Here is a 22,587-nt window from a genome sequence, read left to right as displayed (position 1 = left end):
ACTTCTCAAGCGTTAATACATATGCAATCATGAAATGAGAACTATAAGCTCGCTTTCAGATGGGTAATCCCTCTACGCTCCACCCTTCCAGTGATAACAGGGTCTCAAGAAATTCAAAACCATTCCACACAAAATTACTAATCACCACATTTCATAGATCTTTGAGGTCACTCATAACCAATCAAACCTGGATTCTTACATGTGTGAAAGCCAAAGGGTCTGCTGTATGCAAAAATAGTATATGCAAAAGTGTCTCTGTGTGTGTATTTGGATGATTAATATAACTGTCTATTGTCTCAAGGACAAGAACATACCTGTGGAAGAAGAAATTGAACCTGCTCCAGTTAGAAGGATTCTGAAATTCAATGCTCCAGAATGGCCTTACATGATGGTGGGGGCTGTGGGTGCTGCTGTGAACGGGGCAGTCACACCCCTCTATGCCTTTCTATTCAGCCAGATTCTTGGGGTAAGCAAACAGGAGGATAGCTTTATTTTCCTCACCTTTTATTCTTCTGTCAGTAGATATTGTGATTTTTGATCAGTTGGCTCTTTATTTGAATGTATTTAGCTTTTCTCCCCGCATCACTAAAGGATTAAACATGCCTCGAGTCTCCATCACACAGAAGGTAAGAAGGCAAAGCTGAGCAGGGCCATTTGGGCCAGCAGGACACTCCTACAGTTGTCATGTCTGTGAGAAAACTGCACTAGGGCTGCACACTTAGTGTTAGAAGAGGGCAATTTGCCTATATGCAAAACAAATCGGAGTGGAAAGCAGGTGTTTTGAATAATACAAAAGGGTTTAGGGCTATTTTGGTTTTGATAAACAGCTGAGGTACAAAGTTTGATTTAAAATAGCAGGTGTTAGTGCATGTTGCATAATTTTCTGCTCTCTTGCTGGTTGCACCATTGAAATGGGGAGGTGAAGAAGAAATGGAAAAGGAAGAGAGAAGTAAAATAAGGCATGGGAAAAATAATGTTATTTTCAATTTTTTACTTCCTAGGAGTTTTGATAGTCTCCATCTGACTTCATTGCAATAATAAATAATAATAACTGCAAACTTGAATTAGACTCTATCTAAGCACTTTATATATAATAGCTCTCTAAACTTTCCTAATAACCATCTGGGGTAGGTATTTTTATTTTTCCCATTTTACAAAAGAGCAAACCAAGGCATAGAGAACTTCGGAAGGCATGGATCTGGGATTCAAATCCAGACAGTGTGACTAGAGTCAGGTGCTTACTAAACCGTATCATTGCAAAATTATTTATCAAAATACTATTAAGTTTTCTTAGTTGAAATTCACACACACATTCTGTGAGGTCGACAGGGAGGCAAACCTAGCATCTAGAGAACTTTATTAATTTGTTCAGGGTGACACAGGTATCAGGCGGTAGGGCCAGGACTAGAATCCAGCCATTCTGAAGTCTAAGCCTAAAGGATTTACAGGCACACCACACTGTCAGAGCTTAGTAAGAGTCCTAAGTTTTAGTTTCTCTGCCCTCTCTCATCTCCCAGAGGTCCTGACCAAAAAAATATCCCCACAGGCATGAGTTGTACAGAAAAACCTGGAGAGTCCACAAACAAAATCCAAGTGAATTGTATAGGGGGAGCCCCAGTGAGGCTTCAATTATCATACTGCCCCTGTGGTAAGTGAGGAAAACATGTTTCTTTCAGACAGAAAATTGGAAACACAGGGAATCTGGTAAATTAAATTTCCAGTTATGTAAAATCTTTATGCTGGAAATCTTTTAAATAATTAATAACCACTAGCTACATGAACTTGGACAAGACTTGATGTTTTGGGCTTTGGTTTTCCATCTATAAAAGTTAAACGGGCTAACCTGCAGTTCTATTGTCTGTGATTATATTATAATAGATGACCTTAGGGAGGAATGGTAACTGTGGCATCACAGTTTGGGGTTACAGAGGATTTGTAGTGTGCTTTTGAAAACCAAACTGAAAAATATCTTTAAATCCCTGAATTTTTAAACTCTGTAAAGTAAAAATGTGAGTTATCCTATGCTGAGAATAATACCTGAAGTAACTTCTGAACACACTTTTACCTATATAAGAACCATAATGGCTACAGAAAGTCTGTCTTAGAAACAGTAACTCTCATTAATCTAGAACCCCTCCCACTTTGGCATTTGTGAAAATTCCAATGGGTTACTTCTGCTTTGCAAAAAAAGGACCTGTTAATGGAGTAGTATATGTTATTCTCAGGAGATTTATTTGGCATATACCAGACACTCAATAAATATTTATTGAATAAATAGTTTCCTTGGAGCAACTGCTTGTTGGCATTGTTCTAGTTACCCAGATTAACTCAGAACAATAAATAAGGATGTATTGTGCAGCTCTATAACATATGCTTTTTTCTGAACTCTCACAGTTCCCTCATTTAGTCTCAATTAGAAAGGTTTTGTTTTACCTAAAATCCATTTCATTGTAGGGCAATGTCATTAGATTATGCAGCTGTTCTGTTTTCTTACTGCAACAGCTTGGTCCCCAATCAGTTACTTGAGCATATGTTTGTAGGTTCAGAATATACTTATGAGTATAGTTTACTACTTATTATAGACTAAAAAAAACCACTCAGAATTTCCATAGTTTTTTGAGGGGAATGTTTTCAGCTTCTGGTAATTTAAAGGGAACAACCTCAGCCTCAGATGGATGGAAATTTTTTTCTCTCCTAAGTCAGTGCCTTAATAGCTACCGTATTTCCCTGAAAATAAGACTGAGTCTTATATTAATTTTTGCTCCAAAAGACGCATTAGGGCACATTTTTCAGGGGATGTTCTTATTTTTTCATGTATAACAATCTACATTTATTCAAATACAGTCATGTTATTTTTTCTGGAACATTGTCATTACGAATGCATCTGTCTGGCTGACGATCTTAACTGGGGCTTATTTTCAGGGTAGGTCTTATTTTCGGGATACATCTTATTTTCAGGGAAACATGGTAGTTGCTTTTTTAATGATATTATTTGTATATATACATATATTTATATGTATACATACATAAATATATGTATATATACACACATAAATATACGTATATATACATAAGTATATGTATATATACATAAATATATATGTATGTTTATATATGTATATTTATATACATGTATATATATATGTATATTTCTATTCTATAAAACTAATAACAGGGAAGGTACCTAAGTGGGAAAATCATCTTTATTGCACCTGTTATTGGAGAAAGACAGAGGTCATAGTACTTTGAGTTTTGTCCCAGATAACATTCTCATATTTTCAACTTCCTTCCTTCCTTCCTTTTTCTTCTTTGCCTTATTACATAAATAATTTGATGCATTTCATCACATTTTTCTCTGTGTCAAAGGAACGCCAACACAATTACCTATAATAGGCAAAGAAACAAGACAAAAATTCTGTATGAATGTCTGGTCACTATATTGCACACCTGAAACTAATATAATATTGCATGTCAACTATAACTGAAAAAATGTTTAAATTAAAAACAACAACAACAACAAAAGACAGTTCTGTAAATCATAACCATTGGATTCCATTCTCTGGGCTTTCTTCCCCACAGGCAATTATTGTATACATATTCAGAGTTAACTTTGGTTTAACTACCAGTATGTTTAAAGTGAAACCGTTTTTAATCTAATGCTTAAAAGGAATTTCTTTTGGACGTATTTGATTTTTTTTTTCTATTGTTTGTAATAAAGTTATTTCTTTGCTTACTGTCTTGCAAAGACTTTTTCACTTCTTGATAAAGAAGAACAAAGGTCACAGATCGATGGTGTGTGCCTGCTGTTTGTAGCAATGGGCTGTGTATCCCTTTTCACTCAATTTCTGCAGGTAAGGAATTTCATTTTTAAATAAGTGATTTAGCTGTTTCCCTGCTTTCCATGTTAAAATATCACTAAAGCCGCCTTTATGTTTTAGGGATACGCTTTTGCTAAATCTGGAGAACTCCTCACAAAAAGGCTGCGTAAATTTGGTTTCAGAGCAATATTAGGACAAAACATTGGCTGGTTTGATGACCTCAGAAATAGCCCTGGAGCACTGACAACAAGGCTTGCTACAGATGCTTCCCAAGTTCAAGGGGTAAGCTATGGGCGGGGTGGGGGTGTAGTGGGGCTGTGGGGTTTGTGTACTAGGGCTGAAGTAACTGGAATAGTTTCTTCTTTTCTTTTTCTTTTTCTGTTTCTTTTTCTTTTTCTTTTTTTTTTTTTGAGCCTTCAGATAATCACCTGTGTATTTCCTATGGAATAGGACCTCTTGGGATTGGGATAGACCAGAGCCTCATGTCTTCCCATTTCCAATGCTGACAAACAGCAGCTAAAAAGCAGTGTCTCCTGGGCAGTGCCCAGAATCAGTTTTATGGCATGAGTCGAAGTACATCGGGGTTTTGGATTTCCTCTGAGTCTAGCAATTGAGAACTTCCCTGAGACTCCTTTCTCATCATTTTTAGGCCCAGGGGTTCAGATCCACAAGGCTTAATAACACCCCCCAAAGGGTGGAAGCAAAGAGTGTGTGATAAAAAAAACCTCCTTACCTAGTTGCCCAGGGTGCAGTTAGTCTTAGGAAAAGAGAAGCTGCTTTTGAGCAGCCCAGTAAGGAAAATGAGGAAAAGAAATAAATGATCATTACCTAGAATCCCGAAGCTTTCAAAGAGCTGTCTATTTGACAGGGAGGCTAAGCTGTGGTTTCTAAACCCCAGAACCTGCAGCCTTGTTCAGGGAAGTGACACATGTGTACAAGTACACTGTTATAAAACCAGGGATTAAAGTGAAGAGAGTCAAGTTTGCTGCACAACACCTCTACTCACTTTCTATGAGAATGGAAAATGAAAAGAAAAAGCTTTTAGCATGATTTGTTTGTAATGCTCTTGGAAGAAAAAACTTCCTGGATTGATAGTGCAGTACTGTATTTCTTGACTCCCCAACAATTCAATAAAAAATATGGACAATGATATGGGAGAATTTCAAAGGAACATGGAATTCTCTTACTCAGACGAAAATTCCTTTTGATTCTTTTAGGCTTTTCCTATGTATACGAGCAAGTACATGTGTTTCCCACAGACTTTGGGTCACTCTAGATATTAATTTGTAGTCTTTTGTTTTCCCTGTAAACCAATCCGAGAGGAGCATATTTGTGGTCATTATATATTCTGCTACAATATGTTTTTAGTGACTGCATAATTCATCATTTTAATGTATCATCATTTCTTAAAGAACTCCCTATTTAGATTTTCCCCCTATACCCCCCTGCCCCCGTATAAGCAATTTATATCATTTTACATCAAGCTTGGCACATCCTTCATTATTTTTTTTATTTCTCAAAGTGTAATCATTGGATTATTATAATCATTTTGAAAGGTTTTTTATACATTGTCTTGCTGCTTACAGAAAGTCTGTACCAATTTCACTCTCATCATCTGAGCATTCTAGTGTCTAGTTCACCTTACTCGTGAACTTAGGTTAAATAAACGAACCATAATCTTTTCTCTTCTACTTTTGTGTCCTTCGATCTACAAAGGACTTTTAAAGGTTATTCATTCTCACTAGAAATCAGAGTAGCAGCTAATCATTTCACAAAAATTTTACTTATCCCTTTTTAAAAAATGGTTTCTTAGAGTTTTTCTAATACTTAATTTAAAAATGAGATTATTAGCCCAGGTCAAATTTATTTTAATATTGACCTGGAATATTAAAATAATGATTGGAATGATTGGAAGGTCGAAATTTGGCTTTTTCTCCCCTTCAAGTTGGATAGAAAATATTCCAAAAATATTTAATACAGATTCAATTTTCCCTTGTTTTGGAATCCTTCTGCCCATTGTGAACATCAACTTTCCATGTACACTTAGAACTACTATTTGGGGATTCTTAATTCTCCTCCATTGATCAATTTTATTTATTCTGTACCAGAATCTTACTGTTTTAATTATTATAACTTTATGATAAGTTTTATTATCTGGTAAAGCAGATCCCTGCACAATAATTATTTTCTTTTTCAAAATTTCCCCTTATCTATTCCTGGACATTAATTATTCAAATGTACTTTAAAGCTATCTTGACTTCTTCAAACATTTCATTTTTATTCTGATTAAATACACACACACACACACACACACACACACACACAGATTGCTTTGTAGAAATACTAAAAGTTCCCAAGAAAGACATACAAACAAGACTCTAGTTTTTAGCAAGATTCACACGTATATTTCTGTGTCTATCTTGTTAATTTTTTCACTATTTTGAATAGGATATTTTACTCGATTTTATTTTTAAATGATGTAGGTTGAGATGAACACTATTACTTTTTGTATATTTATCTTATAACCATCCACTTTTTCAAATTCTCCTATTAATTGTAATTTAAAAAATTAATGTAGTCTCAGATTTTCTAGGTATATGATCAAATTATATGCAAAAAGATAATTTTATCTCTTATTTTCTTTTTCAATATTTATACCAATTATTTTGTTTTCTTGTTTAATTTCATTACTAGAATTTTCAAACACTGTTGAGCAAGAGTAGTAATAAGAGGGAGTAGAGGAGGAGAGTCTCTTAAGCAAAATTCTGTTAAGCATAAAGTGCACTTGTCAGGCTAAAAAAAAAATTTTAACTCTTGAGTAAACAAATGCAAACTAGAAAAAAATATTTATAACAAAGATTAATATACCTAATAACTCATGTGTAGTACTCTTAAACTTGATAAGAGAACAAAAATCAACTAATAAAACTGGTTAAAAAACGGGTATATACACAGACAACCCCTCCCCCCAAAAAGGAAATGTAAGAGAAAAATTAACAAATGAAGAATTATTCAAATTTATTAATAGAGCAATGCTAATAAAACAATGAGATACCATTTTCTATCAGCTCAATAAAAACTATCACGAATGATAACTTCCTATATTTGAGAAGATAAGGAGAAACTGACACTCTTATACAATATCGTTCACAGCATGAATTTTTTCAACATTTTTTAGAGAGTAATCAGGTAGGTAAACCCTCTGACCAAAATTCATATATGAGTAAATTCTTTCCTATTGTGTGACAATGTGCATTCAAGGATATTTTTTATGTTAACCAAAAACTTAATAAAATATCCTGGAAACTACCTGAATATCTACCAGTAGGAAAACGGTTGAGCAAATTATTATATATCTGTACCAAAAAATATTAGGCAGCTATTTTGCAAAGTGTTATGTGTAATGATCTGGAGGGGTGGGTAAGTTATACTAAGTGAAAAAAAATCAAAGTGCAAAGTAATATGTAGAGTATGACCCTTTTTTGTAAAAATAAATATATATGTATATTGTTTTATATATATATATACATATACATATATATATATATATATATATATATATATATATATATAAAGTGTCTTAGGCTGTATGACTACTTTTTTAATTGTTTAAAGTGTCAATTGAATAAAATGTAAAAGGAAAAAAAATCATAATATCCCAAAGAAAAACCGCACAGCTGTTTTCAAATACTCTATCATGCCTGATAGTCTTTACTAACCAGAAGTTCTTTTTAAAAATTGTAGCAAAATATCCATAACATAAAATTTACTGTTTTAATAATTTTTATGTACAATTCTGTGGCATTAAGTATATTCACATTGTTATGTGACCATCACCACTATCTCTACCCAGAACTGTATGATTCTACTTATACGAAGTATCTAGAATAGATACGTTAGAAGTATCTAGAACAGAAAGTAGAATAGAAGCTATCAGGGTCTGGGGAGAAGGAGGAAGGGGGATTATTTTGTCGGTACAGAGTTTTTGTTGGGGGTGATGAAAAGGTTTTGGGTATAAATGTAGTGATGGTTACACACCACTGTGAATGCATTTAATGCCACTGAGTTATACACTTGTGAACAGCTAAAATAATAAACTTTTGTGATATATATTTTACCATAATAATTTTTAAAAACCTATCTTTTTGGCATAAAATAGTCTTTTTACATAATGATATTTGGTAAAAGAGATTGTGTGTCTGAGGTTGGTTGGTTGGTTGCTTTTGGTTCGCAGGCTGCTGGCTCTCAAATCGGGATGATGGTCAATTCCTTCACCAATATCACAGTGGCCATGATCATTGCCTTCCTCTTCAGCTGGAAGCTCAGCCTGGTCATTGTGTGCTTCCTCCCTTTCTTGGCTTTGTCGGGAGCCGCACAGGCCCGAATGTTGACAGGATTTGCTTCTCAAGACAAGGAGGCTCTGGAGGTCGCGGGACAGGTGAGCTTTGTTTTTTGTTTTTTGTTTTTTTTCAAATTGGGGAATATTGGGAAACAATGTGTTTCTCCAGGACCCATAAGCTCCAAGTCAAGTCGTTGTCCTTCAATCTAGTTGTGGAGCGGGCAGCTCAGCCACAAGGGACAGGTAATCTTACAGACCCATTTTCAGACTGCTCATGACTGAGTGGCAGTCACACACACTGTGAAGAATGAGTCTGTAGTACAAAGACACTTAAGGAAGCTGTTAGCCTACAAACATTCATGGTTAACAAGCTCCCCCTAGCCCTTTTTCAACTGTGCCTCTGCCCAAAGGCTGTGACAGTACAGCTCTGCGGGAGTTTGAGGAGGTGTGGGCAAATAGTGGGGGCATGCGGCCCACATACAGAGGAGAGCTCATCTTTTTAATGGCACACAATTTTAATTTTCACACTTCAGTGTCTGCTAGACTTGTGGTAAATGTCTTTGCTAAATAGAACCATGAGGTACAGGTAGGTTTCAAATACACTGAGGTTTTAGCTATGCACTTTCAAAAGTATGTTCTAATTAACACTGGTTGTCAGGGGTAAATGAGGAAATTGTGGCATAGACATTTATCTGGTATAAGAAATCACTCACACACACATATACACATTCTTACTCTTTTAACCAATGCACTATAATCTAGGTTTCGTATATTTTAAGAGAAGGAATGGGCACACTGTCCAAGTAGGCAGAAGCCAAAAGGATTTCGTGTGCCAAAGTTCGAAAGTAGTCCACCTTTATGTCTTTTTTAGAACAGGATCCTAATTCAGAAACAGTAATTATTCACCCTAGAGTATGGATTGAAACAAATACAAATTCATAGTATAGACTAAAAGATAAACTTTATATTTAATTTTTATTTATCTTAAATAACATTTGGTCAGATTAATTTTTTAAGAAAATAGAAGCTAATATTTTAAATTTATATTATTAAATAATCTTCTGTCTCAGAAGACATCTAAAGGTACCATGTTTGACATTTTAAGTAAATTAAGAAAGAAGCTAAAAGCTTCCCCCTTCCACAGCAAGTGGAGGCACCAAAGCCATGCTAATATTAAGTAGAACTTGAGTTTACCTGACAGCATGTCTCGTGGTCCAGTTGAGTTAGTCTCCAGAAACTTCTTTGTGTTCCAAGATGATGCCTTCATCTCTGACTTATACCACGTTCTGCCATTTCCACCAGATCTAATCCATGAAGCAGCTGAAATGTCAGAAAAGTAGTTGTTTCTGTTCTTTTATTCCTAAGATTCTTTTTCATTCTTCAGATTACAAATGAAGCCCTCAGTAATATCCGCACTGTTGCTGGAATTGGGAAGGAGAGGCAGTTTATTGAAGCATTTGAGAGGGAGCTGGAGAAGCCATTCAAGACAGCCATTCGAAAAGCAAATGTTTATGGATTGTGCTTCGGTTTTTCTCAATGCATAGTGTTTGTTGCTAATTCTGCTTCCTACAGATATGGAGGTTACTTAATCCCCAATGAGGGGCTCCATTTCAGCTACGTTTTCAGGTGAGGACTATTGGCCAAGGTCATAAAAGATAAACACTGGGAAGAATAGCCTAGTTCTACCAGTTAGCTTTTGCTACTTAACAAACCATCCCAAACTTGGTGTCTTAAGTAGATGAGATTTATCATTTCTCAAGATTTGGTGGCTTGTCGGGGTGGTTCTTTTTAACTGGGCCAACTTAGTCAGGCTTCTGAGTGGGTTTCTGTCTCTATGGGGCCTCTCTAGCAGGTGAGCTTGTTTTCTTCACATTACGGTCTCAAAATTCCAAACACAACAAATGAGAACAAGCCCCAATGTGCATTCAAGTCTCTGCTTGCATCATATTTTCTAACATCTCTTTGGCCAAAGAAAGTCATACAATCACGTCCAGATTCATAGAATAGAGTAATGGAATCCACTTTTTGATAAGCTGATCCAATCTGTGTTTCTCCTTTACTCTCACACTACTATCACACTCATAACACTTCTGACACTTGATGTATGTCCTACAACTCAACTTCATTCTGATACCATCTGCCTGGAGATAGGGTCAGATTCCACAGTTTAATTGCTCAGTCCTACAAGACTGCCCAGGTCCCTCAGGCACCCTGCCTTTCACTGGAGGTGAAGTGGCGGGATAAGACTGAAAGTTCCACCCCTCTAATAACATGGTTGCTTCCCCTAGGAACCAGCCCCCATCCTTAGTTAAGTAAGGGCTTTCCAAAAGTCACTTAATTAACATAACAAAGACCTTGATCACTCTCCAGATTTAGGAAATTTCAAGAGTTTAGGAGCTCTGTGCCAGGAACTGGGCAAAGACCAAATAAATGTTTCTTATTATAAAGCACAATATCACAGACACCAAAAGGGTGCATACAGAGTAATGGATTAACCAACTTACCATAGTGGTTACTGCTCAGAAAATCTAGAGGCCTATTCAAGGTGGCTCACTATCTTATTTGCACTCTACTTGCAAAGAACGCATGTTTCCAACTGACTTCTCCTAGTAGAGACAGCAAAGACCAGTTCAGGGGGATTATGTTCCTTTCTTATAGCCAGATCTGCTGTACTAATAAGATTAACTTTGAGTTCAGTTTCTCACATTTCCAGAGGTGAGAGCCTAAGTGTGTCAGGGCACCAAGGGACTGGGTGTTCATGTATATGGATGGGTGTGGTGGGGTGGGGTGGTGGGGTGGAGTACATTGGAGGGGTGAGAGGAGATGGTCTGAGAAAGTTCTTGGAGGGCTTTAGGAAAAATGATACCTTAGAAATCTGTTTTGGGGAGTTCATTCTCACTTAAGTCGTGAGTTTGGTCTTCTCTCACCTTTGATCTTTCTCCCAGAAATATAGAAGAAAACTTTTCTCCTGCCCTAGTACACCTGTCCCAACTAGGAAAACGTCTTTTCTAAATTTTTACACATTTAGAGCTACTAACTTAAATCAGAAATCACAAACTGTTGATTTGTTTAGTTTAAGTACAATTTTTAAAGAATTATTTGCCAGCATGTGAAAATTCAGAGAATACAGAAAGTTCTCAATTTCTGGCTTCTCTTTAAAAACTGAAAGATCACCTTCCACCATTTCCCATTTTATTCCAGTTGCTTTTCATGGCTTTAAGCTTTGGACTGGAGATGTTTGGGTTTGCAAGCCTGGCCTAAAACAATGGCTGCTTATGAACTGAACAGTAAAACACACAAAGACACTGCCCCCCGCCACCACCACCACCACCACCACCAAGGCCGGCCCTCTGTGCATGGCAGTGCAGGTGGACTACTTGGAGGGGGCCCCTGGCATCGTAGTCTATACACGACAGAGCTATCTCTCACCATGTTTGTCTTTCATTTATTCATTCAGTCATTTGCTCATTAATTACACACATGTTGAATATAGTTAGAAGTTGGGCCAGGTAGAAGGATACAGGCAATTGTCTCTTTCTCATACTGTTAAGAAGCATGAATTAATTACATGCATGCTTGGCACACATTGGTGCTTATATCAACAATCATTCTCTTTTACACACTTATGATAGATTCAAAGAATGTTGGCATTATAAAAATATCAACACAATCTGGTGATTTTTCAAGGCCCCATTTCCCCCCCACCCAACAAGAAGTCTTCAGCTAGTACAGTTGAAGCAGGGTTTGGAAGTCTGAGCCCCATTTTGTTCAGTCCTCCTCTCACCCTTTTTTCATAGAACACAATTTGAAAAACTGTTAAAATCTCCAACCCCACATTCCCGAACAGGTCTAAAGTCACCTGCCTACGGCTGCTCAGTTGTTTCCCAGGAGAACCAGGGCTAGCCCCCCCAAACTCCTGCCTCTTAGGTCACCACACTAACCACAGTGTCTGTTCAATTGTAGGGTGATCTCCTCAGTTGTACTGAGTGCAACTGCTCTTGGAAGAGCCTACTCTTACACCCCAAGTTATGCCAAAGCTAAAATATCAGCTGCACGCTTTTTTCAACTGTTGGATCGACGACCCCCAATCAATGTATACAGTAGTGCAGGTGAAAAATGGGTAAGTACTGAGATGGGGGTACGGAGGCGGTGGGGGAGGATTGTGTGTGTGTGTGTGTGTGTGTGTGTGTGTGTGTACAGGGGCTGGTCATACACCACCACTTAGCTTCTAAATTCCTATAGTATATAGATTCATTCATATGTACTCAGAATGGGCAGTAGATTTATAAATATAAAGAAATAAAGTAAATTAGCATTAAAAACTATTCATAAAGTGGGCATTTGAAGAAGGGAACTATATCTAGTGAATGCTACATTATGTGTAATATAAAACACACTTAGTTCCAGAGTAATAAAGCTATCCAACCATCATGGGTTCCATGGTTGTTCGGACATGGAATGTAGCAAAATCAGTTCTTCCTGTTCAATAATATTGATTTGATTCATGTTTATCTGGGTTCAAGTTTTAGCTCATATGGACTCCCAGAAAATTAATTTGATTATAATAAAATATCTTTTTTTCTAACTGATAAATGATAAATGAGCAAGTCCCCACAGGTGTTTTTTAATCTTCCCTGCCTAATTTTTAATATCTGAGTATTTTCAAGATAGCAAAACAAACCTAAACATTAGTAAAGATAAACCAAACTCAGAAATCTTTTTAAATTGGTCAAATGACCTGTTTCTTTGTCAGCTCAATAAAAGTAAAGTCTGTATGTGGTGTATTAAATATTCATTTCTAGAATTCATAATTTGAATAGTACAAATGAAGGTATTCACCTTTGCAATACGGGGCTCAAGTCACTGTCTCAAGTCATTTCAAGTGTAATGCTATTATTTTAATCTTCGGGGAAATAGATCTATAGGGGTTTAGAGAGTTACTGGCTTCTGTGTTATAATCATATCTTCTAGCTATTCTCTTCCATTTGACATTCTTCTGGAACATCTATTAATGGATGACAAGTAAATCCCCTTAGGTTAGAATGAGAATAAGAAACCAAATATTTTTAATTCAACTGCTTAAATCTCCCTTTTCTTTATACCTGCTAAAATAGAATGCCATTTCATTAAGTTGCTGTCTTTATATTTCACACTTCGGCCACATTGGAGTTGAAGGTGTCTTAAGCAGGAATTTAAATCTCAGATGTAGGTGCATTTTCAGTATTCTAGATTCTAGTAGGAGTATATATAATTCTAACCTTTCCATCCATAGGACAACTTCCAGGGGCAGATTGACTTTGTTGACTGTAAATTTACATATCCTTCTCGACCTGATATACAAGTTCTAAACGGTCTCTCAGTGTCGGTTAGGCCAGGACAAACACTGGCATTTGTTGGAAGTAGTGGATGTGGCAAAAGCACCAGTATTCAGCTGTTGGAACGTTTCTATGACCCTGACCAAGGGAAAGTGGTAAGCAATGCAAATGCTTTTGAGAATTTTGCTTTCTGCAGAATATCTCCAACCCCTAAAATGTGGTCTTCAAGATTGTGCCTTGCCAGACTCACTCTAAAGCTCTTTCCTTAGACTCACTCCTATGGAAAGTACCGGTCATTTCGTGGTTGACCTGATTCTACCTCACAATTTCTAATATCATATTCTTCCCAGTTCCAGATGGCCTGCTGACAAGTTAGGCAAAGAAAATTGGGCACACTGCAAAGCTAGAGATGAGTGTGTTTAACAGAAACATTCACTTACCTGTAAATGGAGCAGAAAGTACAAACTAATCAGGAGACTAATGACTGGGAATGGAAAAGGCTGGGGTGATAACGAACACAATGATAAATGAGCAAGAAATGGGATTTAGTCTGAAAAAATCTGAGACAATCCTGGTTCAAGACACTTACGTCTAAATAATATAAAGAACTCAAATTAATAGTCATGTGCTATAAAGCTTTTGCAAGGATATTTGAAAAATTGGTAGATTGCCTTGTTGCTTGTTTTCAATAGCATTTCTTTCTCTTTTCTCTCCTTGTTTTTCTTTCCAAATAACATATGTAGAGGAGTACAAAATAAAATAAGAAATACTTGTAATAAAAAGCAACTTTTTATTTTACCCTTTTCACTACCCCCCCATTTCTCTTCTCTAAGGCAACTATTTTTAACCACTGATGTGTTTAGATTTCCCAGTGATTACATCAGTGTCTCTAAATATTATGCTTATGCTGCTGTTTCATGATTTAACAAATTTAGACTCTGTTGACTTATTCTCAAGAGATGGAAATTTAGCTTACCCTACCCACTCCCCCTCCTTCTACCCACTTTTACCCAATATATTAAGTTGGTGCAAAAGTAATTGCAGTATTTGCAATTATTTTTAACCTTTAAACCACAATTACTTTTGCACCAGCCTAATAGATAAATTACTTTAAAAAGTTCCTCTATTTGTTAATTTAACTAATACGCTTCTGTTTCTTTTCCATCACCTGTAGATAACATCTCTAGAATTATCCCTTTGTAAGATGGGACTATTAGCAATTCTTTTATTTTCATCTCTTCCTCCCTCCTTTTACCTATGAAGTCCTAATACCCACACTTTTATATGATCAAGCATACAAAATGCTTACATTCTGTTTATAACATTTGTTATCTTTCATGCTTGCACTCTATGCTGATTTAAAATTTGAAAATCAATTAACAACTTTTATTATAATTAGGCAAATATTGTTTATTCAATAGTCAAATAATGAGGTACATTAGCATTACATTTTCTTTCTTGATTGTTTTCCTGAAAGGCTATCTTTTTTTTGCATTCTTTGCCTTTATAAAATCTTTATGTTACTCCAATATCTCTATCCTGCTACCTATACTGGAGCACCTGCTTCTTTCTCTCATTTCTGCCACTGCCTGAACTCATTAGAAGTGTACTTGCTGAACAATGATCACCCTGTGAATTTCCAGCAATTTTTTTTAGATTAGATCCATTATTTCCTAATTCCCATATCTTCCTCTTTCTTGGTTTTCACTTTCATTATATTGGAGTGCATTTGCAAGTAGTTTTCTAGGAAATGATTGAGGCATGGTTCTGAAAATGTTTTATTCTTCTTTATACTTCACTGATTGTTCAATATTAATATTTTGAAAAAGGCTTTTCTGATTTCCCTGAATAATAGAATCTTCATTGCAATGAGAATTGACAACATTATGAAGAGAAATACTGAGAGAAACTCAGAAGAGGCTGCTAAAGATTCCCTTGCATAAAGTGAAGCAAGGAAATAAGTAGATATTGGTAGAATCCAGAAAATTATGAAAATAAGGAGTAAGAGTTGATTTTTTATAATTTATAATCACTTCTGTTATTAATTTTAGGTATAAAGATTTTAATTTTTTGATAGTATTAGGTGACTGATGAACCCAGAAAGCATATTGCACTTGGGGTCTGTTCTATGCAAAGGAGAGGGTCCAGTTTCCCAAAATATCACATCTACCATGTCTATCACCGAGGTCAATTGTGAACGGCATGACATACAGAGACCTGAATCCTTCATGTTTGATTCTCTAATATTGACACATATATTAAGTATATTTCTCTGAATGTGTTCAGTGAAAGTTCTGGTCAGAGGCAGAAAGCAATGTCCATGAAGAAATCAGTATGATTCTTTTCATTTCACAGACACACTATATTTTGTTATATCCTTGTAAAACACTTCTACAAACATTTTTAAGTAGGAAAAAAAAAAACAGCAACCTTTTATGCAATTTTAAAAAATCCTCTGTGCTTTTAAGGAAGCTACCAAATGCAGGCATTTAGCTTTTTCAATATCTAATTGGATACCTATGATATGCAGTACTGCCCTGGGCCCCATGGGAGGTTCTAAGGAGTGTGAAGCATATCTTCTGTCTTCTAGGCGCTTACAATACTCACACCTTTGTATTTAAGTATTAAATTGTGCTCTGCAGACTGTAAATACTATGGAAAATGAGTTGGGGAAGATGATAGAGGCTAATTTTGAGGAATGCATTATAGTTTCTCTTACATGCTTTTTTCATTGCCAAGAAATTATCTAAAATATAATCTCTCACATTATTTAATATAATATTTTTGTGAGCTTATAGGGCCAAATACTTTACAGTAATATGTTAGACATACTGTACCTTTATTATTCTCGGGCTTTTAAGTGAACCAGCTCAAATGGTGGATACATGAGTTCCTGTATTTAATGCCTACCTAGGCTGTGAGTTCCTAGAAAACAGAGATTATGTTTTCTTTATGTAGTAGACGAAAGACTACCTACCATGGTGCTTTGTGGCAAGTAATTCCATATGTTTGTTGATTAATTAAATGAATAAATGTACTTTCTTACTTGAGTCTGTGATCTCAGTTATTCAGAGGGCAGTGTCAGTAAAATCAAGGAAACAGTGTTAATTCTGATGTTGTCTAATATATTTACCTAGAAAAACCCATTTCGTAACCCGCGGAGCCTGAAAATTGAGCAATTCTGCAAACTTGTAGAGGATGTGCTGTACCAAAGTATAAGGGCAAAAAAAATTGTTTTCACTACTTACTGTCCTGAGTGCTTTTCTCATTTGTACCACCCGTGGAGCTAGAGTTTGGAAAACAAACACACAAAACCATAGTTTGATCGTAACTTTGACACCATTTCTGACAGACACCACCTCCAGAGGTCAAAGGCAACATGATTTATTTCCAAGAGTCCTGGGATTGTTGTCTCTTAAGCAAAGCAAATGCCCTGCATAACACTAATGATAGAATATGAATTTTCCTTGCTGCTGGAATTCTGAAACGACATCTTGGTTGTCACCTCTGTTTGCAGATGATAGATGGGCATGACAGCAAAAAGGTAAATGTCGAGTTTCTCCGCTCGAACATTGGAATTGTTTCCCAGGAACCAGTGTTGTTTGCCTGTAGCATAATGGACAATATCAAGTATGGGGACAACGCCAAAGAAATTCCCATGGAAAAAGTCATAAAAGCCGCAAAGCAGGCTCAGCTGCATGATTTTGTCATGGCACTCCCAGAGGTGAGTACCAAGTCAGAGTGGTTCCCTATGTGAGACAGGGATGGGGAAAGGTAGAATGACCAAAAAGTATTACGATTTGGGCTCAAGGAGAACATCAAAAGCAATACAATTTATTTCCCAGTGCCGGCGGATTATCTCAGTCTTTTAAGCACAGCCATACACTTTAGTTTTGGAAAGTATTATATTATCCAATGCAAAGGAAGCTATAGAATTTGTAATACATAAAGCAGTAGTACATTGAGCACCAGCTTAGCATAGTGAAAAAATGCTGAGATTTGGAGCAGGCCTCAGTTTGAATCCAAGCTCTGTCACTTACTAGCTGTGTAACTTTGAGACAATTACTTTTCTTTTCTGAGACTTGGTCATTTGCAAAAACTAACATTAAAATGAAAGAATATACATAATAGCCACACAAAGAAAGCTGCTGCTCCTATTGTTGTCATCATCACAATTTCATTACTTGGTAGCATATACCATAGGTAGTAGGGAAAGTTGCATCTGTCTCAGTGTATCTCACTTTTCCAGAACCAAGTTTGAATTTAGCACAGTATCAACTCTGAATTTTTCCATCTACCAAGAGTCTCTCTTGGTAGTTGATTCCCCTCAAAAATTAACACATGGAAACTGAATTTTAAGAGCCAAATCCTACATTTAAACTTTCCCACTTCTTTCTTTGAAATACCACTGGGAAATAGCTTTTCTTTGTAAGTGATTACGTTTATAAATTTTGTGGTGTTTGTGTGTTGTTGTTGTTGTTGTTGTTTTTTCTTTGTTCTTTTCACAAAGGCTCCTAAATCTTAGGCTCTTGGTCTCATTCTAACTTAGTAGCCTAAGCCACAAGCATGTGGACATTACTGTTTGCTGTATCCTAAATAAAAAGCAAAGCTTGTGTGTCCCCTAGAAGATTCCTTTCTTCCACAAATCTTTGTTGAGCGCCTGCTCATTTTGTGGGAGACACTGGCTTAGGGTAGGTTTATTGCCTCTTTCTCATACAGACTTACCTGTAATACTTTTCACTGAACATTTTTTCTTCACAAGGACAAAGTAGGCTATTACGAGTCTCACTTGCTTGGCTGAGCGTTTGCAGGAGGTAAGGCAGACAGAGGCAGACCCCATTGTGGAAGGCAGGCAGAGGAGTGGTTAATGGCAAGGGCTCAGAAACCAGATACACCTGGATTTAGATTTTGTCATCACTGCTGTTTATTTGTCTTTACACAATTTTCTTACCTGTCTGTGCCTAGGTTTTGTAATCTGTAAAATAGTGAGAGAATGATGTCTGTGAATATTAAATAATAATCTGACTAGAATAGTTGACACAATACCTGACACATAGGAAATATTCCAGGAATGTTAACTATTTTTTATGTAGTCATGACAGGCATCTAGCTAGGAATTGTCCTTCCTAATTTCATCTAAAACTCATATTAATATCTGCATCTTTCAGACAGGTTTGTACCTCAAAGAAATTTAAATAATTAGCCCACGATGACAGAGCTAGTACTTAAGTAGCAGCGTGGAGATCTAAATCCAGGCTTGTGTTCTGGAATGGTGCCTCCCCAACAGGGGACTGGACTAGACCTCTCAAGAGACCCTTTCATTCCCAGGATTTTTCTGTCTTGGAAAGATCTTCCACATAAGAGTTTGGAAATCGGGGAGGATCTCATGTACAGGGAGAAAGAGATCTGAAATACAAACCTAAAAGAGATGCAGGAAAGAAGATATAAAGTTTCCTTGTTTCCCAACGCAAAAGGTCACAAACTCCATGTTTTTCTTATATTTCTTACATAAGAAATATATATTATTTTCTTATATTTTCTTAAATGTATTTGACATCCTATATAAAAGGACTCATTCACTAGTCCCAATTAAATTTAAGCCAATTGTTTAAATTCACAGAGGTGTCGTTGATGTGGGCTCCATATAGCATAGGACCTTCTGGTTTTCAAACTTACTATACTTTTTCCAGAAATACGAAACTAATGTTGGGTCCCAGGGGTCTCAGCTCTCTCGAGGAGAGAAACAACGTATTGCTATTGCCCGGGCCATCGTACGAGATCCTAAAATTTTGCTACTGGATGAAGCTACTTCTGCCTTAGATACAGAAAGTGAAAAGGTATGTATTGATTTTCCAAAGTCTTAGATCATTATAAATGACTCCTTTGCTGTAGTATTTATTCTTATAAAATGGCACTATTTTCAATTTTCTGATTCATTAACAGTAGAAATTGCCAACACATTGTGGAGCCAAACAACAATAATGTGGAGAAAGTGATTTAAAGTAGGATTGCTTAAAAAAAATAACTTTAAAATAAAAATTGTTTTTAAGATTCTCTAGGCTTGGTGACATTTTTTTTCAAGGGCAAATAATTAGCTTTCTTAAGTAGAGCAAAATAACCCAGGTCATTTGTTGGGCATTTCATATTTTAAAATTCTAAAGATATGTGGCAAAGCAGATGGGCAGCATGCAATAGAGAGTAAGAGGTGGTAGCTGATGTGCAGTTTGCATGAAAGGAAATGCAACTGAGCAAAACACAATTATGATATTTATCATTTATTAACTCCTTAAAAATCAGGATTCCATTTTGGAAAGAGTGACAATGTCCTCAATGAAGAAGATCAGGAATGACCAATGATTGTTACCTTGCCTTGGTTTCACTTTAGCAAACCAGACCATCAAGTATTTTAAAATTGCATAACGACCTCATAGTTTGCTTTGTTCTTGCTTCACTGAAATTTCTCAGCCTGTGGACTGCGATTCAAACCACTGATACATTGCATTCAGCAAATATTTGTTTCTTTCATGTGAAGCCTTCGGGTTTAACCCCTGAGTATAGCAGTGTTACTCCGGTGGTATTAAACAGAGCTCTTGGCAGTGGTGGGCCAGGGAACAAGCATATGTCTTTGCATCAACTTCCCATCTTTTCTTTGCAGACGGTGCAGGTTGCCTTGGACAAAGCCAGAGAAGGTCGGACCTGCATTGTCATTGCCCATCGTCTGTCCACCATCCAAAACTCAAATATCATTGCAGTCGTATCACAGGGGAGAGTGATTGAAAAGGGGACCCATAAAGAATTGATGGCCCAGAAAGGAGCCTACTACAAACTAGTCACCACAGGAGCCCCCATCAGTTGACCTGATTCAAGAACTTCATGAACAGATGATGCACCAATTACAGGAGGGCCATGGGTTATTTTGTTTTTTCCTTTTAGGAGAAATGATGATATTTTACTTTTACACACATTGTCATACATTGGGATCCAAACTAATTTCTATTGATCTTCAAAATAATTTAGTTTTAAATGTCTGTAGATAGAAAATGAAGCAAACCTGATCTAGTGTGTGTGAAAAGCCAATGTCTAGCAGCTGCTTAGGCACCACTCAGTGCTTTCTCCATGCAAGGCCCAGTCCCCATTACTACATGGCAATTAGCAAGAAGTGCTGGAGTAAATGAGACTTTGAACTCGTCAAGGGCAGAGGAGTTTTGTTCTTTTTTTCATTCTTGAACCCATAATTTGTCAGCCCCAAGACAATCAAAGTGGGAAACATCCATTCTTCCCATTAGGCTAGAGCAGTGCCTCCTGATTGAAATATAATATGAGCCACTAATGTGAGCCACATACGTAATTTAAAATTTTCTAGTTTCACTAAAGAGAGGAAAAGAAAAAGGTGAAAGTAATGTTAATAATATATTTTATTTAACCCAATGTATTCAAAATATTGTCACCACATGTGATCAACATAAAATAATATTTTAAATTACTTGTTCATATTAAACATTCAAACACTGATGTGTATTTATACTTACTGCATATCTTAATTCAGACGAGCCACACATCAAGTTCACAGTAGCCACATGTGACTAGAGGCTGCTCTCTCAGACAGACAGGGTTAGAGTATCCGGGTTCACGCATTTCCTGGTCTGAGCCTCAGTTCCTTTATGCTTCGAATCTTCAAATGTGTCCCTATACGATACTCAGAAACTTTGGAAAACTTGTTTAGGCAAAGATCATGGTGCCCATTTGGACTAATAAGAGACCTGGGTAGAATCAGATATCATGGTGTCAGAAGTTACAAATAGAATCATATTGGCCCTTATTAGAGTGGTTAAAATTCTTTACGTCTTTCATTTTATTTGATTCACCTGGTTGAGTTGAGTGGCCAGAAGGGAAAAACCTAAGATTGTTTAGTGTAACACAATGTAACTTTAAAAGCTGTCATATTATCTAATTCCCCTGAGGTCCTCTTTCCAAAGTAAGTTTAGTTCCAATTAATTTATAAGAATCATTTATGGTTTTCTTCTATAAACAATTCTTATGAATTATTGGAATAGCACATTTTCTAACTTATTTTGAGAAGAGAACTTCAGTCATTTGGTGCATCTCAAAATTGCATGGAAGGATATGCCCATAAACCAGAAATGCTACTACTATTTGAGGAAAAAAAAAAAAAGAAAAGCTGGCTTCTAGATTCTTTCGTTTAGAAATTCTTTTTCATATAGTTACTTGATGTCTACTCTACATGTGCTTTTAGGAAATAATTTCAATGAAAAGACACTTTGAATTTAGTAATATTTTCATGCATATAGTTTTTGGCAATTATATGCTCATTTAAAAATGTAGATCCTGGAATATTTTGATACTGTGTCCTGAAAGAGAAAAATACATGGGATCAAAATTAGGTATAGTTTGCCACATATTTATTCATGAATTCAACGTAAGTTTCCTACCCTAAGAAGGTATCAGAATATTTTCATCATGTTGGTTTAGGATTCCACCTCATATTTCCAACTAAGTGTTGGATTTATTAATATTTCTTATGCATTTAGAATCTCTCTGTAATTAGGTCACATAAGGAGGTTAGTAGAGATTAAAAACTTGCAAATTAGGTTGCTGTTTCCAAACACATTTTGAGATAAATTTACATGTGCGTGTGTGCCATTATAAAATAAGTATTATGTCTATTTGCATTTGCTTTAAATTTTCAGATCAAGTGAATAATCTCACCTACCTATAAGAGATGGCAGATGAAAGTAACTTAAACAAACTTTGAAACCCAATTCCAATTTCTTTCACACTGTGTTCAATTAAATGCCCAATTAATTTAAATGGATGGACTGTAAATAAAGCAGTGCACATGATTATCATCTAATTGGCTCTGGCCAACATTATAATGTTCTCATTAGTGAGTTGTATGGTATCCTGAGGCTCATAATGAGTAATCAGGGTACACATGATTGGCATGTAGCTGTCTGGATGCAATTACTCAATGCAATAAATCAGCACTAGGACAAAATTTGCAGTAGATAAAGGAAGAAGAATACATAGCCAGCTGGTGAATTGGCAGTTCCCTCCTATTTATAATTCAGGTACAGCTCCTACTCCCAGATACAAA

General features: G+C 36.2%; 1 protein-coding gene across 2 annotated transcripts in view; it reads left to right on the top strand.

Annotated features, from left to right (window-relative positions):
* Positions 1 to 20,984, top strand: part of ABCB11 (ATP binding cassette subfamily B member 11) — an 80,887-nt gene extending 59,903 nt beyond the window's left edge. The window contains exons 19-28 of one of the 2 annotated variants that reach the window (XM_019727371.3): positions 302 to 466; positions 3,747 to 3,851; positions 3,939 to 4,100; positions 8,053 to 8,256; positions 9,542 to 9,783; positions 12,121 to 12,277; positions 13,430 to 13,627; positions 16,990 to 17,196; positions 19,163 to 19,309; positions 20,128 to 20,984. In XM_019727371.3, coding sequence (XP_019582930.3) covers positions 302 to 466; positions 3,747 to 3,851; positions 3,939 to 4,100; positions 8,053 to 8,256; positions 9,542 to 9,783; positions 12,121 to 12,277; positions 13,430 to 13,627; positions 16,990 to 17,196; positions 19,163 to 19,309; positions 20,128 to 20,328 — 1,788 coding nt within the window. In that variant the 3' untranslated portion in view covers positions 20,329 to 20,984. The remainder of the gene's footprint in view (positions 1 to 301; positions 467 to 3,746; positions 3,852 to 3,938; positions 4,101 to 8,052; positions 8,257 to 9,541; positions 9,784 to 12,120; positions 12,278 to 13,429; positions 13,628 to 16,989; positions 17,197 to 19,162; positions 19,310 to 20,127) is intronic. The other variant, XM_074337581.2, reaches the window with a different exon arrangement.
* The last annotated feature ends 1,603 nt before the right edge of the window (positions 20,985 to 22,587 follow it).

This window comes from Rhinolophus sinicus, chromosome 17 (assembly GCF_057876585.1).
Source record: "Rhinolophus sinicus isolate RSI-liver-muscle chromosome 17, RSI-T2T, whole genome shotgun sequence".
In the NCBI taxonomy this organism is placed as follows: domain Eukaryota; kingdom Metazoa; phylum Chordata; class Mammalia; order Chiroptera; family Rhinolophidae; genus Rhinolophus; species Rhinolophus sinicus.
Note: the sequence above shows the minus strand (reverse complement) of the source record. Positions and strands in the feature narration are given on the sequence as shown.